Raw genomic sequence first — 19277 nt, forward strand, 5'->3', positions numbered from 1 at the left:
GTGCATAGAGGAAGGAATCTGAGATAGTAGAGATATGCATTGCAAAATCACGTAGACAAAGCTATTAAGATTATGATTTTAGTTGCTCCTTTCTTAAATCACCTTGGTTTATGTTAGGTGACAGCTGTTTGCATAATGAAAAGATGTTGTAAGTAGGCTTTATGGAATTAGTATATGAATCTCAGAAAGGCTATTTTGGTCAGTGAGTTTTGTCTTTTGCATTTTTTTCTGTCAGTCAGTGTCCATCTCTTTATGTCATAATAAATACAGCACTGGAAGTAAGTCATTTGATTGCTTGATAAGAATTCCAATACAAAACCAGTCAATCATACCTCAGAGCTGGTATTTAAAACTAATCTTAACAGCAAGACTTCCAAGAAAGGCACTCTGTTACAGCTAGTAAATCTCACTGCAAATCAGGATTGATTTGTATACAATAAGGTAGGAAGTATGTAATTTTTTTCAGTTTTCATATCTGGTTATGCTTGGTGCCCCAGGCTGAGTGCTGTGAACACATCTAGGATGTATTAACGAATTTCTGCATTATTGGTTCACTCCATTATTCAAAACATCACAAGTATTTTTGTAGGTACATGAAAAAAAACAGAGGAATGTTTAAATTCTGAGAATTCACTAATTCAAAAAATTATACGATTATCAGTACAGTAATATTTTAGAATATTTCTTTTGTCTTCTCTTTGTAGATTCACAAATATAAATATTTTGGAAAATAACCCCTTTAACAACATCTTCCATACAATTTTTCCTCAAATGGGAGAAATTAGTCCTCTAGATGATCCCCAAAAGGAACACGTGCTTTTAGACCAGAAAAAAGTGTATTTCTTATTTAAAGGATAAAATGCGTGGACTATATTCTCTATAATTCCTTTCTTATTAGTGGCATGTACTAGACTTCTAAATATTCTGGGGGAAAAAAATCAAACTTTTTTTTTGCTTTCTTTGGCAAGAGGGAGAATTATCAGTTCCTGTGAATTTTTCAGAAAGCAGAAGCTTTCCCTGGATTTTGTATGAAAAAAATCAGAATATTTCATTGGGTGAATTACCCCAAAAGAGTTTATTGTCTCAGCTCTAGTCTCATGATAGCTGATTTTAGCAGTTTTTTCTCTTTTACAGGAAGAAACACATTAACTCAGTCTGTAAAATGAACTGTCACACTGCAAAGCATTAGCATAATTGGCTGGCACCTATTTCTTGGACATTCTGTCTGACAAACTCATGGGTCCTTGTGATTAAAATATGATGAATAACCTTGCTGATAGCTGTCTCCCAAGGAGAATAGCATATAAAGTTGAAAAAGAGTATTTTATTGGGCTTGGAGTTGAAACTTGAGAATTGGAAATTGTCAAAGCATTGACTCATTTATACTAGCAATTATAACTACTCAACTGTTGTATTATATTCCTCCAGAAACTTGCTATTCAGTGTAATAAGAAGATCTTTAGTAATGTTTACTATGTGTATATAATGTATAGTATACATAATAATGTGTACAATGAGATATATGAGTATATCTGGAAAAACACAAAGCAAGATCCAGTGGACTTCTGGCCTTGATGAAATAGCACACATTATACAAATCTTGTGGTTTCTACTTGACTGCAGTAGAATTCCAATGCTATTCTGCGCTTTCAAAGGATAGACTTTCTAACTCTACATCTCTTCATCTTTTGTTAGCAAGCTCTAAAGAAGCTCTTAAATTATTTTAGCAAACTGATCCTATAGATCAGCTCTTTTATAATAAATTAATGGCCATATAGGTATCTGGATTTAGGATCTTATTTTACTGTTTGCGATCTCTTTTTGGTTCCAGAGTCCCCTTGCAGAATTTCACCGGCAGAGGGAAGGAGTGACTATGGCAAAGATCAGGGTTCAGGCTGCTTCAGTGTGAAAGATGATGCATGTGGCTGAGCAGTAGCCAGTACAGAGGGCCATTGGCTTTCTGAAAGCTGAGTCATAGTGGGGAAAACCACTTCAAAGTCTTAAAAATCAAGAACTCTGGTATTATGTGATGTACAGGCACCATGAGTTCTGCAGGTGCCACTAAATCCTCTCTCATGCACTGTTGTATACAGTGATCTTTGATATATATGGAATATACAGCGCATGTCTTAAGCATATTGTACATGCAACATATGCTAACGTGAGACAGGGAATGCTTTTGCTGCTGTTGCTGTGACATGTCCTTAAGTAACATAGACAAGTAATTCCATTTTGAAAATGTTCTCTGTTGAATATGAGTGAAACTGTTATCCTTAAAAATTAAGAAGGCCAAAGGCTTCTACCTACAAAATGGTGCACATAATGGTGCAACAGAATTCTGTGGCATCTGTATTATGCCTGGCAATCTTGCTTCTCTAGTAATGCATCCATGAGCACCTTGTCTTATGAGTGAGTCATGTGCTGTTGGAAGTAGCAGCTTTTATGTATCATTGCACTTGTTAAGCAGGACTCTATTTGTAGCATTATTTCAATTCAGCAGGGCAAGAAGAGGTGAGAAAGTTCACCTAGCACAATTTGGAACTATGAAGAAGTTACCATCGAACATACCCTTTTGTATAGCATGTGGGGTTTTTTGTTGTTTTTGTGTGTGTGTGGTTTTTTTAAGATCTAAGAGCCTGCAGCCTAAGGACAGAAGGAACTGCTGCGTCCCTTCAAAAAGAGGCAACTTCACCTCCTTAGAATGATAGAGGAGCTCCTTTTGGTAAAAGCTAATGAGACACAGTGTGCTAAATCTTACAGTTGACACAGGACTTGAATGGCCATCTGTTACATAAAAGTTTATTTTCTCGGGAATTATGTGATACAATTGAAAAAACATCCTTTTGCTTTCAAAAATTATTGCATGGGAAACTGGGGATTAAATTTTATAATCATTGCACTATTCTTTTTTAGGTGAAAGCCCAGCTTCAAAAGATGGGAGCTATTCAACCCATAAACATATTTCTCCGTCAAGAAATTGACCGCATGCAACATGTTATATCAAGAGTTCGAGCTACACTGACTGATCTCAAATTGGCTATCGATGGTAAGTTACAATATTAAAAATCATACTAATTAAGGTGCAATATTTATTACTAATGGTTGCTTATACTATATAACTAAATAAATATTTCCGCTTCTTCCCTCCCTTTCTACCTCTTTCTCTTTTGTTCTCTCCCTCCCCCAGTTTTTATTTTTCTCTCTCTTTATCATACAACGACTAATTCTAGCCCCTAAAGCCTCTAGACTGCATCTCTAAAGACACTCCACCTTAATTTATTCTGTATGAATGTGCTCCAGTATTGCAGTTCACATCCCACAGCACTACTACACTTCTGTGATTCTCTCTAGGATCCCTACAGAGCTCAGAGGAGTTGAATTGCGTGATTAGGTCCACAGGTCATGTGCCAGAGTAATTTATGAAATTAAGCTGAGACATAATGATACAGAACAAGGTAGAAGTGTTGCTGCTAAGTAATTGAGAGACAGGGTGCTCAGGAGGCCAGGTGGTAAAGACTCTAATTTAAGGTGAGATTTGCAATGTTCGTGAAACTGGTTATACCAAATAGGATTTCTGTAAATGGAAGCTGAAGTGAGTGGGAGTGCCAGTCAAAAGAGAGTGATAAGGTTCTTCTTTTAGCCATCACAGGAGGTAGGTAACAGCACTCTGTATCTCTTAGAGACAGGAGTATTTCACTGAAAGTGAGCAACGGTGAATGTAGTTAAAATAAATCAAGAGTACAGGAGACTAGAAGCAGATGGAAAATTTGATCAGAAAAGGAGTGAGGAAAAAGAAGGCATGGTGATGTTACCATCTGTTTTTTGTTTTCACTTCCCATTTTGCTCATCTGCAAGAGTTGAAATATCCAGGAAGGAAAGTATACTGTTGCTCAGCCAAGCTTCTTGAATTAATAATAAATGAAAATGAAGCCGGAACGGTTAAGGTTCCTGGTTAAGATCTCACTCAAGTCTGCTGTTCTCCAATAGAGAGGCAGAAAATATCTGAGACAGCAAACTGTCCCCACAGGGTCGGAGTGCCTCAAAATTAGTCCCTTTTGATATAGGTGATGGCAGTACTGTGATCTGTCTTACTGGCATTTTCCAGTCTTTTGACAATAAGTCTTTCATGAAGGGAGATTTTTTTAATTTGTATTTTTTTTACATAAGAATCAAAAGGGATTTTTTCCTATCATTTGTATGATACACCAAGGCAACAATGCATGCTTCAGAAACATCATCCCTATAATCTGAATCTGGGAAAGAGGTCCATAAATGTGCCCAAGGCTAATTAGCTTCCATATCCTGTAATAACCTATGCAAAGGTCAAGCTGGAAGAAACAATTGTCCTCTGTTTCAATACTGAGCTGAAAGTTCCCTTTTATATGTGCATAGAGTCCCTTCTCAAGTAAATTAAAATAATGCTTTCCATTCAAGAAAGTATTAATCTTTCCTTGATTGTGACAGATATATTTGAATTCTCAAAATGTACAATATTCCACAGAGGGGTGGATGAGTAACATAATTTATTTGCACTTAGTATTCAGTTCCGCAGTGGGCACAGTCCTCTACCAGGTGTTTAATCAAGTTAATGCTGTAACTTTTGTGCAATCCTCTAAAACATTATAATTTTCTTAGGGACAGGCAAGTTAAATATAGTGAAAAATTGCTCTGAAAACAAAATTGGATGTATAGTTAATAATAACAACGATTAATGGCTTCCGGCAGATTCATGATACATCAAGTGCATGTGGTAGACCATTAATTAGGGGATGGAAAGAACATTTAGACACTCTCTCTCGCCTCAGAAAAGGGGGAATCCCCAAACTCTCTCATACTAGATTCTCCCCCAAAACTAGTCAACTAGTCACCTCAGATCATCTGAGGTGCTCCTTTTCCTTTACAGTGATGTAAAGTGATCTGCCTGCTCAAACTGGTCATGTCAATTTTGACATCTGCCCTGGTCATGCATCTGGCTCTGGCTTCATGAATCTGTTAAGGCCTCAGCACCTGCTTATAGCAGATCTAAGTTTTCAAACAAAATTTGAAAAAAGAAAATAGCGCATCTTCATGTTGTGTCATGTAGCTTTGTGAAAGGAGGTCTGAGTATTTGATTCTGCAGGTTGGATGTGAATAGATGGACCTTGTCATTTTGCTGTTGCTCACTGAGTTGCACTTGAGGTGATATAAAGCCCTCCGTGGTGAGAGCCCACCTGCAGCTGAACATGAGGGATGTTGAGGGAATTAGCAGAGCCAGTTTTGTCCCTCTATCCAGAGGGCAGATTAAGCAGTGTTCAGCTTTTAGGAGGGGCGAGGATGCTCAGCATGTGTCCAATATGTTTATTGCCAGCCATGCCCCACAGGCCTGCATCTCCACCAACAAACTTTGCTGCCCAGAGGGAAACTCTTTTTGGATCAAATTGTAATAATTAGATTGTAGCTGCACTTTGTACTCTCAGTTATGTCCCAACCATTAGTTCTGTTTTAATTACTTATTGATTGCCCAGCATTTATTTCACAGTTGGTATAATACAGAGCTTCACATAAATCAGAAAACAGCAATGATGATTGTCCTCTCTAGTGAACTAAATAGAGGCTCTGTTCCAAATAGAGAAATCTTTTTAGAGACAAGGAGCAGTAAGACATGGGGCTTGAACCAAAACTCCAGATCCTAACAGGTTATGAACATCAGATCTTGAGGTCCTGGCAGAAAGTGACCGTATTCTTCGCAGGGCAGCGTATGAGCTACAGAGCTCCTGTGTACGTGCCTTATCTTCCTCCTGTGGAAGTATAGAGGCCTTTGGCACAGAATACTAATACCATAGCTCCTTGTTGAAGAGAGGGCACTTCAAACCCCCTCTCCCACTAATGAAGATAGCGTCTTTAAATGCAGTAAAATCTAATGTCCCCTTCAGTTATTCCTAGTCTCTTAGAGTTTGTTTGAGTAGAGGGGAACTGAATGTGGCCTATCTGTGAGATTGGGGGGTTCTCCTTGTTTCTCCATGCACTGAAGTAGAAGTGGTAAGTGTTTTGATGAGTCTTCTATCGGTGAAGAACGTGAGAAGAGACATTCTCAGGGAATTATTCCTAGTCCCCCTTGAGTGGCTTCCATGAATCTCAGCAGTGGAGCATGCTTGTAGTAGCACTGAAAGTGGATATTGAATCCTTGGCAATGGAAATAAGCACAGCTTTTAATTTGGTTTTATTTCCTGATTTTTTTAAACTTACTTAACATTCCATTTAAGGGCTTGTCATGAAAGAAACAAATGCTTAACTCATGTATTTATGAGTATATCTAGATTCTACTTTGGTCATAAAACTGCATCCACTTGGCATTTGGTTTTGGTACCTTATAGCTTTGTGTTTTCAAACTAATCCTTTGGAACTGCCTACTTTGTGCACAAGTGAAGGCCATACAGGAAACCTTGGATTTGTTATCCTTTCATGTCATATATGTGCCACCTGATCACAGAATTCCCACTGCTATTTGTGCAGTACTTGCAGAGTTAGGAGAGAGAAGTCCTTTTCCTGTTAACATATTTCCTGAGAATATAGCAATCCCTCTAAAAGCTTTTACATGACTTGTAATGTGTAAAGATTTTTTTCCACAGGGCCAGAGGTTTTGTTCCTTACATTTTTCTTAGTACTTGCAAGACAAGTACCTACAGGAGCCATAAGACATAAGACCAACACAGAAGGCAAAAAAAATTTGAATCAATACAAATAATCTACTTCAGAAGTTATCATGGCATTTGTCATGGAGAAGCTCTACCAGGCTTACGCAAACTTTCCACTGCAACTGCAGTATGGCACCCCTCATGTTACAAAGCTAGCATATTTTCGTGCATGTAAGGCACACCATATATAACCTTCGTGCCAGGACTTGGAAAAAAATATCAGATTGCTCTTATCCTACACTGAAAGAGAGGGCAATCAGAGCTTTTGGAATAATAGGATCAGGAACAAGGGTATTACTAAGGGGAGATAGGACTTTCCTATTTGACCTCTTTTTACCCACACAGATGTATACCATGTGCATGTTCTATAATACACTAGCATGTTTCAGATATATGCCAGGCTGAGAAGTATGAGAAAATACAGATAATGCTATTGAGACAGAAGGTATTGGAGAGTGAAACATTATGCATTTTTGTATGTGTTTCTAATATTTTTGGAACTTTATCATTCAGACAAAGCTGAATAATAACTGTTAATAAAGAAGGCCTTGAGGAATACTGGTGTATTTCACTAGTTTCTGTACATCTCAGACATTGATTTGCTACCTTATTAAAAACTATTTCATTACCTTCTTTTAGCTCCTCACCATCCTTATACTGCATTCCTAACCAGCATGTTGGCCTTAGGTTTTTCTGTATTGTCATTCATATAAGAATATGTTGAAACAGCCAGAACTTCATATAAATGTGAGGTAGCATATAGTTCTACATACATATTAGGAATCACTTAGAATTCCTGTATCATCTTCACAAACTCATGTGTTAAGCCCCTGAAAGAATGAGGTAAATATTCACTATTTTTTTCCAACTCAGAATCCCATGATCTTGATGGTAGTGTTTGCATCATGTTGCTGCAAGGGATTTCTGTTCATTGCATGTAGCACCTTACAAGAGGGATATAAATGAACTCCAAAAAAGGTAGCTGATAATTTATTCTAATCTATGTGGTGAAAAACTGAAGCTCAGGAAACTAGTCTTGCCAGAGTGCACAGGAAAGGTAATTTCCCACAAAGGGAAGGAGTATGGACTCATTCCCACTGGCTGGCTAAGTTCTGTTTTGACTCATAATGCTTTAAGACTGCTAACACTAACAGAATTTTAGTTTGGCCTGCTGACTGTGGTAATAGACTGTTGGGCTGAAAGATCTTGGGCTCTTACTTTACTAATTCTTACAGTGTGTGTGTGTGTGTGTGTGTAAGGCTTGTAGCAATCATCTGTGTATTCCACTTTTGGATGAGGATTTTATTTGAAGATGATTAAGAGCATTCAGTGAGGCCATTAATGGAATGTAACAATGGGGAATTCATTTGAGGAATGGAGGGGATGAGTCTAGTATGTCTTGTGGCATAGTTACTCTTGGCTCAGCAGCACTCATCCATTATTTACTTCTCATCCTGATAAGAATGCCAGAATGCCTCCTGTTGTCTTTTACAAAGTGTGGCATGTTATTTCTGGACTTCTTAATAGGTGTTATATATGCTTGCCATGAGGCTGGCCAGGACAACTGTTTAGAAACACACATCGCACATTTAGGACAAACTGCAGAAAATAGTTTACCTGCTTGTTTACTCTAGCTCAGGTTATTGATTTGTAGTACTTTTGGGGGAGGTGTACATGCATTTTCATCTTCAAATTATTGCTTTAAAATTTTTATTTTCAGTCCTTTGGTGGATGCAGTCAAGTGCATTTAGTACTGGAGCTGGTATGTTTTCCGAACAATTTGCAAGGTTACTTTCAATTTGCCTTCTTACTGACTGAAGGAATTAGCTATTGCAGAGAATCTAGGATTTGTGTGCTCTTCTATGTGAAAAATCACATGCTACTCAAGTTTCAGTGCCTTTTATCTCTCCTGACTTGCAGAATTAAATCAGAGGATTCTGCACCAAAAGAGAGTGGTGGGAAGGAAACAGAAAACAGAACAGAGGCAATGGTTAGGTGCAGCTGGAGAGAATACCACAGTCTACAAGTAAAAATGGAGAGGCTGTTGTGCATTGCAGGGCTTGGCTACCTGATTTACTCTTTCTGTTCTGGAGACCAGGAGCAAAAGGAGGTGATAAATTGTTGAGGGCCTTGGGATTATAACAGCATGGTGGAGTTAAATGAGCTTCTGAGAGCTTCCTGGGAGTCACCTCCAAATGCCGAAGTGCCCAAGTGCTGCAAGTGAAGAAAGAGGGAAATACCCAAAGAACTGCCTGAAGCAAAGAAGTTGACTTCTTTCAGTACAGCAATGGTGGCCACTGAACTAGCAGAAACATACTAAAGCTTGCAAAAAAAAAAAAAAAAAGATTAAGTGTTAGGTATGGGGAAACATACATTAGCTTTTATTGTTTTTATCTAGTACTCTGCATACCTTGTACCTTTGGGCAGAATAATAAATAATGCTTTCTTTGGGGAAAGCACAAGCAAGTTAGCTGTTGCCATAAGGCAGAAAGGGAGGAAAGCTTATAAAGTTACAGGCAAGTTGGGATTTTCTCTTCAACATGTTCAACAAAGAAGAGGGAGTTGCAGCTTGGTGGTGGAGACAAGTGACTGGTCCAATAACAAACCTGGCTGCTTGGGAGGTAAACTTGAGTGGGGATTAAAGGCTGAAAAGATCAACTTCTATAGTTGCAACAGTGACAGTCAAGAATGGATTGATGCTTTCACTGAGATTTTTCCTCTGTGTACTGTTAAGGCTAGCTTAAGAGACTCATTGTGTAGCAAGTATTGTCCTCAAGGGATAGTCTCCAGTCCTATTATAATGATGTCAGCTATTGGCAAACTGTACTTGATGGAGAAACTAGCTTCTTCTCATCTCATTTATATCCTACATAATTATTCTGGTTATTCTTGATTCACATCTGTGCCTGTGGGAAGAGAATCAGTCAGTGGATTGAAGCTTTTTTTGGTTCATGCTGGAGTTTAAGATCCTTCCTTTGTTCCTAACTTTATCCACTCATTTAAATAAGATATGCATGTTTTCTAGTCCAGACACAGGCTTTCCCAAATGTGAAATTCAAAATGTAGATCCAAATTTTACAAATTCCAGAGTTTTCAGATTCAGCTTGTTGTAGATATGGCAGTGAAAAGGGGCAACTCAATGACATAATACAAGGTCCTGATGTAGTCCATTCAAAGCATTATATTTATTGAATGAATCACCCTAAAACCAGATCAATTTAAAAGAGCAGACTATTTACTTTAATTAACATTAAAATCTAGTTATCCTCAGAACTGAGTAGCTTTATTTGGCTTATTCACTACACAGCAATTGGATAGATTTAGATGTGGTTTAGAAGGGAGACGGTATAAATTTAGGGCAATGAAAAAGGGGAATCCTAACTTCCAAACTGTATGTACTGTGCAAACAGTATAGTTACAGTACATACAATTTTTGAAGCATGGAAATACCCTCATGTCTTTAGCTGGCCTGACCTTTCATGAGTCATTTTCAGATGGGCTTTACTCCATTCAAGAAAGGGAATATCACGAAGTAAACCCCCAAATAACCAAGTTATAAACAGCTGGCCTGTCTGATTCATAGAACATTCAAGCCTGTCATGTTAAGTTCATAGGACATTCAGTCTCTTCATATGGTAACCAGTGCTCTGAGCTTCTCAGAATTAAAATATGAGAAGCCTATGGTGTGCTACTCATTCAATTAATCAAATACAGTTTTTCAAACACCTGTATCACCTTTCTCTAGAAAGATGCCATTATTTTTCTCATGTGTTACTAATTTTATTTCTGACAATTACTTTATTTTTTAAATTATTTTTATCAGAGTATTTTTGCTGCAAGAATGCATCCCAACACCCACAGATGTCATTTAGTGCTGAAATTCAAGCACGGTATGCCTACTGCCAGAGATGACACCCACTCACTAGGAATATTTATGCAGCTATATGGGCCAGGCCAGAACTGTGAACATACCTCATCCTCAAGAACACTCTGGCTTAGTGTTCTCAGCAGCTGCTCTGAGTCATAATGGGCAGACATCCTAAGAGATTTCACCATGCTTCAGGGCAGAGACTGGTTGTAATCTCCCTATTTGAAAAGCTCCAGCCCGCCCACAAAAATAGGGAAGAAAATGTGTCTTTCTCACAACCCTTGTTGCAGGAGAAAGTTGGCTGCATCAGCGTGAAAACAAGGAAGAACCAGAGATGAAAGAGTTCTTTCTTTCTTAGTTCAGATTATAATGGTCCCCAGGGCTCAAATGGGATGCTCTTCACTTGTTTTCTGCCCTCACTATGGTTGCTCCAAAGTTGAAACCAACATGTGCTGCATGATTTTGTCCAATTTTTCTGCCTCCACAGTGTGAATAGAGTGTATGGTCTAATATTACATTTTTCTAGGCAAAGGAGAGATGACACAGAGTGGCTTCTTTCTTAAATGTTGGTGCTCTTGGTTATATGTTAGAGAAGATTTGTACCCAAAGAGAAAGTTTATTAACTGTGTTATAAAAGACTCTTAGCTAGCCCAAAACATGATGCTGAACCTGACTACGAAGCCATCACAGAGAATGCAGGTGTATTGGGTTTGTGTGGCAAGGTTTTGGTAGCAGGGCGGGCTACAGGGGTGGCTTCTGTGAGAAGCTGCTAGAAGCTTCCCCTATGTCCAACAAAGCCAATGCCAGCCGGCTCCAAGACCCGCCGCTGGCCAAGGCCGAGCCCATCAGTGACAGTGGTAGCACCTCTGGAATAACGTATTTAAGAAGGGGGAAAAGCTGGTGCTCAGCAGCAACTGTAGCCAGAGAGATGAGTGAGAACATGTGAGAGAAAGAACCCTGCAGACCCCCAGGTCAGTGCAGAAGGAGGGGGAGGAGGTGCTCCAGATTCCCCTGCAGCCCGTGGTGAGGAAGACCCTGGTGAGGCAGGCTGTCCCCCTGCAGCCCGGGGAGGTCCACGGGGGAGCAGATCTCCACCTGCAGCCCAAGGAGGACCCCACGCTGGAGCATGTGGGTTCCCAAAGGAGGCTGTGACCCCATGGGAACCCCGCGCTGGAGCAGGCTCCTGGCAGGACCTGTGGATCTGTGGAGAGAGGAGCCCACACCGGAGCAGGTTTTCTGGCAGGACTTGTGACCCCGCGGGGGACCCACGCTGGAGCAGTCTGTGCCTGAAGGACTGCAGCCCGGGGAAGGGACCCACGCTGGAGCAGTTCATGAAGAACTGCAGCCTGTGGGAAGGACCCAGGTTGGAGAAGTTCATGGAGAACTGTCTCCCATGGGAGGGACCCCACGCTGGAGCAAGGGACAAGTGAGGAGTTGTCCCCCTGAGGAGGAAGGAGCGGCAGAGACGACGTGTGAGGAACTGACCCCAACCCCCATTCCCTGTGCCCCTGCGCTGCTGGGGAGGAGGGAGAGAAAATTGTGAGTGGAGTTGAGGTGGGAAGGAGGGAGCAGGGAGGGGGGAAGGTGTTTTAAGGTTTGTTTTTTATTTCTCATTATGCTACTCTGATTTGATTGGTAATAAATGAAATTAATTTTTCCCCAAGTGAAGTCTGTTTTGCCTGTGACAGTAATTGGTTAGGTGATCTCTCCCTGTCCTTACCTCAACCCACGCACCTTTCATTACATTTTCTCTCCCCTGTCCAGCTGTGGAGGGGGAGTGATAGAGGGGCTTCGGTGGGCAACTGGCATCCAGCCAAGGTCGAACCACCACAGCGGGATAGGCACTATTTTTTAATATTTACAGTTTTGTAAAAGTTCATGGTTATCTGATAGCATTTGTTGCACAAAAAGAGGTGTGTATAAATGAGAGCAGGTCATTATCTGCTAGAAGAAAACAAAGCCTATTTGCCACTGATATATAGCAGAAAGTACCAGATTTGCACACACTGTTATACAAGTGTTCAGGGTAGCCACTGCATTCATCTAAATTAAAAGCTGGTGTTTGGCTTCTGGATGTTTTCCTCCTTCCCCTGAACTGGGGACCTGCCAACCTCAATGGAAGGAAGGGATTTGAAATGCTTACTATTACTGGCCACGTTTCCATACAGATACATTTGGATGGGCCACTGCAGCTTTTGTTTGCAGTCACCAAGACCTCTTCTCTTTCCTTTACATATTCTGTGGTGGAAACCACCTAATTCTCTTTGGTATCTCATGTAATCCCTGTGACAATTACAGCAGTCGTGAGTATGATGATGCATTGAACAATGGTATTACACGAACATTTAATTGGAATGGGGGCTAACAGACCAGTTTCTATAATTTAAAATATTTAAACTGGAATAGAAAAGACATCCTGAGGCATGGCCATCTGCCAGCTCTTAGTACTATTGAGAGTACAAGCTGATAAGATGTAGGAACTTCTGGCACATGGAATGGTGAGTGTCACTGAAAAATCATTGTCTTAGTAAATGGCAATATTTTAATGGAGGCAATAGTACTATGCATGGAATATGCGAGCACGCACTGCCACTGCCAGAAAAATATATAAAAAAATCTTGCCTTTAGGTTTATTCTACATACTGCTTTCCCACTGGGAATCTTGATAATGGAAATGTACAAAGTTATCATTAATAACAGTGAATTTCATGAATATAATCACTGTCAGTACATGCTTAGGATATGGATGAGTTACACAGTACATCTCTATCATTGATCATGTATGTGGGATCCATTAAAATATATAAACAAAATTGAAATGATTAATCACATTCCAAACACAGTGTGAATATAATGAATATAAATACTACGTGTGAGGGAGAAGGAGTTGTTTGAAAAAAAATCTTTATTTCTGATCAAAATAGCCAAAGAAATATAATTTATCTTGTCACCTTTAACTTTGAATCAAGTCTTGTAAGTTTGAGCAAATTAACTGCAAACTGATAAGACTTTAGTGCAACAGGTGTGCAATTAAGGCACAATAAAAGAAGGTTTATTAGCCTCAGAATGTCATTTGAAAGTTTTAATTGCCTTTACAATCTAGGGGAAAGTTCATTCTGAATGTTTTACTTATCTTCCAGGAACTATAATTATGTCAGAAGAATTGCAAGATGCTTTAGATAATATGTATGATGCTAGAATTCCAAAACTATGGTTTAGGATTTCCTGGGAGTCGGCTACGTTAGGATTTTGGTTTACTGAGCTTCTTGAAAGAAACCAGCAGTTCAGCAGTTGGCTGCAGGATGGCCGACCAAATCAGTTCTGGATGACAGGATTCTTTAATCCACAGGTAAGACTGCCAGATTGATCTTTCTAACCCCCATGTAACAGTTGAATTAGACCTTGAGAGAACTTCAAGCTGACTCAATTGTGACTATACAAAGTGTAATTTAAATTCCATTTTTAGCATAAATGTAGGATAAATTAACTTTAACATCTATGGAAGAAATTTTTGCTAGACCAAAAGAACGTTACTGAAATAATGGAATGCATCTTCTGGTTGCTTTAACTGTAGTGTGGAAATTGGGTAAATACATCTTTTCACATTTCAATATTATCCTCCTTTTTTTCCCCTCCTCTGTTACAGTAATCTGTTTTTCTTTCATTGTATGAAAATCCCTTTGAGTACAAAGCAAGGTAAGTTTCAAAACTTTGACATAGGAAGAAGAGATTTGGACTTGGCTCTCAATCCTTGCAAATCAGTTCCTTGAAATAGAAGGGTTGTTATTTATACCACCACAGAATTGTGCCAGACTTGTTCTGCAGAGACATATAAAAAAAATACAGCCTCTCGCCTGCACCATCTAAAATAAAAACCTGGCACAAAATGAAACACAAAAAAGGGAACAGCTGAGAACAGAGTTAAAAGAAGTAAAGTATACATACCTAGATGATGTGTAGTTTCTTTGCACGGCTATCCACGTTCATTAAAGCTTTTTATGATTCACAGATGTTTGTGGGAAGTAGGAGTTGTGGAAGTGAGTCATTGTGAGAGTATCCAGCCAACAGGTTTCTGTGAAGCCTTAGCAAAAAGCTATTTTAAAGATCTATTTTAATCTTAGTACTTGTTAGCAATGCAAAAGCTAGCTGAAACAGCTGCCTAGAATAGAGAAAGCAACAGTGGCAAATATTCTCTAGGACTACTGCTGGGAAATATCCATCTATCATCTATGCTGTCTGTGTCAGCTGTCTGCTGATACCACTTTATAGCATGGAAGCGTGCTCACAGAATCCCTGAGCAAAGGGTTCCCTAGCAAAGGTATGAGGGAGAGGAGTAGGAGTTTTAATAAAATGATTATGCTTCCATACTTGGTTTGTTAGCAACACATTGATAGTGGCACTCTAAAATATTCCTAAGGACCTTTTGCAATGAAAGGGCTGGATGAAACCCTAATAGGCTTTCGGTTTTGTTGGTGTTTGCTTTTGCACTACAGATGAGCAACAGCTGATACAGATTTTGCACTGGTCATTTTAGCTGGCTTTTTTGTGCTTTTGGGTTGTTTCGGTTCTGAAATTTTGCCAGCCCAAATTGGGCATCCTACATTTTTTTGGATCCATACATCTGGATTTCTCAAAAAAGCTGCCAAATAATCAGAGTAAAATGTCCCCAAACAAGTTGTGATTTAATAGACCATACTAAGTGAGAAAGCCTCCAGAAATACAAAAAATTAAACACTTCATAACACATAGTTCTAAAAGTCCCTAAATACATAGTGTGCAGAGAAAAAATATCTGATAATGAGTTGTGCTTGCCTGATTTAAAAATTTATTTGTGCTGACAATCATAAGCTTAAGAATGAGATGGTTATTGTTATAGTCTCCATTTTCTGTAACCCAGGCTGTGGGATTGGCTCATTCGACAAGAAATTCACCTGAGCAAAGACTCCTTTTCTATTTAATTAACTATTATTTTGTTAATAGTCATACTGCTGTGTTTAAAATCAGTATTTCATATGTTAAGAAAACTCATTTTCATCTTCTCAAGCAAGTTGAGGTGATGAAGTATTAATGCTGCAGTTCTAATGGCTTGTTTGTAATACCTGAGAAATTGTCAGAAAAATCCTTTCATTTGTGAGATGAAATGCAGCTCCTAAGTAATTTGTAATTTGCATACTTGCATGGATCTCACTGTTTGCTTTATGGTCAATGGATAAATGCCATGGATAAAACAAGACAATAAAATAGATTTATAGCACTGGGAGAATGAGGCATTCTGGCAATAAAAAATAATACAGGACCTGACTCTGCCTTCTCTTGGACTGTTTATACACTAGGATAAATTCAGCAATTTCACAGAAGTTAATCTTTATTTGTAGTGATACAAATGAGAGCAGGCTCAGGCTTCTGTGTAAAAGAAACCCGATTCCCTGTGTGTGTCTGCATTGGGCCAAGATAACTGTGGTAAAGAAAACAAGAAGTAACATGAATTTTCTTCCCTCCTGGAAGTTAATCTGATGTTACTGGATTTTTTCCTCACAACACTTGACACTATGCGTATGTCATTTCTGCCTCCAAATTTCCATATTGTGGCTGATACTGTTTTATTGTTTCCCTGTTTGCATCTCTGCATCCAGTTGCTGTCACTTGTCCTATTTATGGATTTTAAGTCCTGTGAGGCAGAACTGTCTTTCTGATTGTATAGTACTTAGTATAATGAACCCTCAGCCTATTTCTAAGACCCTTAGATGCCAAAGCAATGTGAATACCAGTAAGAACATGAAGTACAATGCCTCCATTCCTCAGTGCCCACTTAATTCTAGCAAACCTGCCATAATTTGCTTGCTGTAGAAATTGCAAAATAAGTGACAAACAAGGAACTTCCTAAGCAAGGTAAAGGAGAGAATATTATTGTGAAAGCAGTAGACTTAACTGACTTCCATATTTCTTGTCATAGCTTCCATGGACACCCTCACTAGAAGGTTCAGAGTTAGTTTGCATGGGTTCTTAGAAGGCAAAGGGAAAAGCTTTAGGAGACTTCAGTGAGCAGGCCAGGGAGAAGTTCAGGAGAAAGCAGGTGAAGAAGGAAGAATTACTCTTCCCCATTTCTGAAATCTCAGCATGCTCTGCCTACCCCCCCAAACCCCCCAACCCCCCCAACAACCAAACACCTGCACAAACAAACAAACAAACAAAACAAGACAAAGATTACCAGAAATCAAAACAAATGTCACAGCAAGTGGTCCATTATGTCCCTGACAGAGGGTTTTGGGGGGAGGCAAGCCCTCAGCCATACGGTGGCACCTCAAGCCACTTGATTCTTTCTTGCTGTTTATTGTGCTATTCACCTGCTCTGCGATACCCAGCTGGGCCTCCAACTCACAGCTGTAGTCTTTAAACACTGTCTAGGATTCATTCAAATAAGCAGATAAGTGTTACAAGTCCCACTGCAGACAGCATATAGGTCCTGCCGTCTCTGTAAGAATAGTCTGCAGTCTAAATCTTATCCCTGAAGACAACTGACACCTCCGAGCTCACTTCATGCTAGTGTTTCCACAGTGCCTTTGAACTGATTCCCTTAATACAGTCATTGCTCTGTGCTGTCCTCTTCAGGCTCTTCTTTCTTTAATATTTCAGTTTATCTGGGATCCAGTAGCCCTCTGGGGCCTTCTGGCAGTGAACACTTCATGTATTTTAAACTATTGGTACTAGCATGTTTCTACAAATTAAAATTCCACAAATTAACTACAAGGATTTTCCTTTCATTTAATGGCATCTCTGATAGAAGAACTTGGCCTTTAATCCTGTCTCCCTTAGCTATCTGCTAGAGTTCTCAACTACTTCAAACGTAATTACAGTTATCTGTGCTATCACAAAACCTCTTTAATACACTTGTCCTGAGGTCTCTGGAATTATATTAATGAGAAGCAACCAATGTCAATTAACCAAAACATCTGAGTTCATGGATGTTATCTCATGTTCTCATAACTTGAAGGGTATTGCGTAGCTACAAAGTGCTTAGCACGTGCAACAAGCACTCCAGTCCCAGCAGCCAAAGACTGGCCTGTGCACTCAGTAGACCGCTGTGCTAATGTTTCTGCGTCTGACTTCTTTCCATTCATTTGGCCCTAACAGTAGCTCAGCAGAGCATCCTGCACTGTGAATATTGAAGAAAAAGAAAAAGCTTGTTCAATTCCCTCATTGCTCCTGATTTCTTCCTAGCTGTGCTGTTGGCTCTCTAATACCCACCTTTCTGTGTTCCCCACGTGGCTCTGTTTTCTCCCATCTCTGTCTCCAGATACCATCTTTCTCTGCTCTGAAATCTGCTCTGAAACTTCTTCCTTCTTAGTTGTCCTTCTCAGTAAGTCCCTCTTGCTCTTGCATCTTCAATTTTTGTGTTTTATTCATTCATATCATGGCTATGCAAATGGGTTTCCATAGGGTAAAATACGGTGTACATCCACAGCGTGTCCACTGGAAGTGCAAAGCAGTCTCTATCCTCCTGTCTCTTAGGGCTAAGGTATTTCCCTTGTACTGCAGTGTGTGTGCACGTGGACAGTTACATGAGAAGCTAACTAGCATCTTCAGCTTGTCTTGTGGTAGCTTGTCACCGTATCATGAGACTGGAGCTCTTTAGAACAGAGAGTGAGTTTCACTCTGTACTGCTGAAGAGCTGTGAGTTTATCTTGCTGGTGTCTACAATAGTACGTTGTTGTAGTATATTAAGGCTTTGCACTGAGCAAAGTAACAGAGGCATTTCACTATTTAACTACATTATTCCAATTTGTACTTCCTTTGTATTCTGTAAAATGCTTCATGATTTGTTGACTGAAAAGCAATTTTACAATGTTGGTATAAGAAAAGGAGAGTAATATAGCGCATGAAATACCAGTGTTATTTGTGGCTTAGCAATTACCTGTGTTTGGAACTTCACAAAACACATTAATCTGGCAGCCTTGTAAACCTCTCTCCATCTGGCTGGTTGTAAAGTAGGCATGTGAGGTGAGGTGAGTTATACGTGCAGCTTCCGATATGTTAAATAAGCCAATTTGGTGACTTCTTAGCACCAACAATGCACACCAAGTATGTAAGAATGCATGGTACTGGGAAAATATAGGAAAGCACTGGGTTTGCCCAACTGAATTTAGTTTTGTATGCAGATAAAATTCTGTGGCATGAGGTTTTATACTGCTGATGTCACTATTATATAGGAAAAAACAGATTGAAATGGGTAAGTTCAAGTATTTTAAAACACTCTGTCATATTCAATCTCCTTAGGGATTCCTAACTGCTATGAGGCAAGAGACAACTCGCATGAATGTAGCAAAAGGGTGGGCACTCGACAGTGTTGTTTTACACAATGAAGTGACCAAGATGATGAAAGAAGATGTTGTTGGCCCTCCTCCTGCTGACATTGGTGGGGTGTACATATACGGCCTTTTCCTCGAAGGTGCAGGTTGGGACCGCAGAAACAGTAAGCTGGTTGAGTCGGCACCAAAGGTAAGGACCAAGTGAGCATGAGTGACTGTGGCATAATATGGTGTGCTCAGAGAACACCAGAAAGTATTCTGAGTGCCTGCAGCAGTGGTTTCACAACAGTTTTTAAGAGGGTAAAACACGAGCAGGCCTGGGAAGGGGACTGAGTGTTTACCCACCAGAACCGAACAAAAAGACTTCTGTCAGAAAATTAAATTAGGATTCACTGCACTAGACCAGATGCCAGTCCCCTTGGCTTCGGG

The 19277-nt window shown here is 39.6% G+C and overlaps 1 protein-coding gene across 1 annotated transcript in view; it reads left to right on the forward strand.

The window, feature by feature from the left end:
- LOC126051190 (dynein axonemal heavy chain 5-like) overlaps positions 1-19277 on the forward strand; it is a 160869-nt gene that overhangs the window by 140012 nt on the left and 1580 nt on the right. The window contains exons 68-70 of the mRNA XM_049830108.1: positions 2914-3046; positions 13683-13891; positions 18817-19038. Coding sequence (XP_049686065.1) covers positions 2914-3046; positions 13683-13891; positions 18817-19038 — 564 coding nt within the window. The remainder of the gene's footprint in view (positions 1-2913; positions 3047-13682; positions 13892-18816; positions 19039-19277) is intronic.

The sequence above is a fragment of the Accipiter gentilis genome, chromosome 27 (genome assembly GCF_929443795.1).
Source record: "Accipiter gentilis chromosome 27, bAccGen1.1, whole genome shotgun sequence".
Classification (NCBI taxonomy): Eukaryota; Metazoa; Chordata; class Aves; order Accipitriformes; family Accipitridae; genus Astur; species Astur gentilis.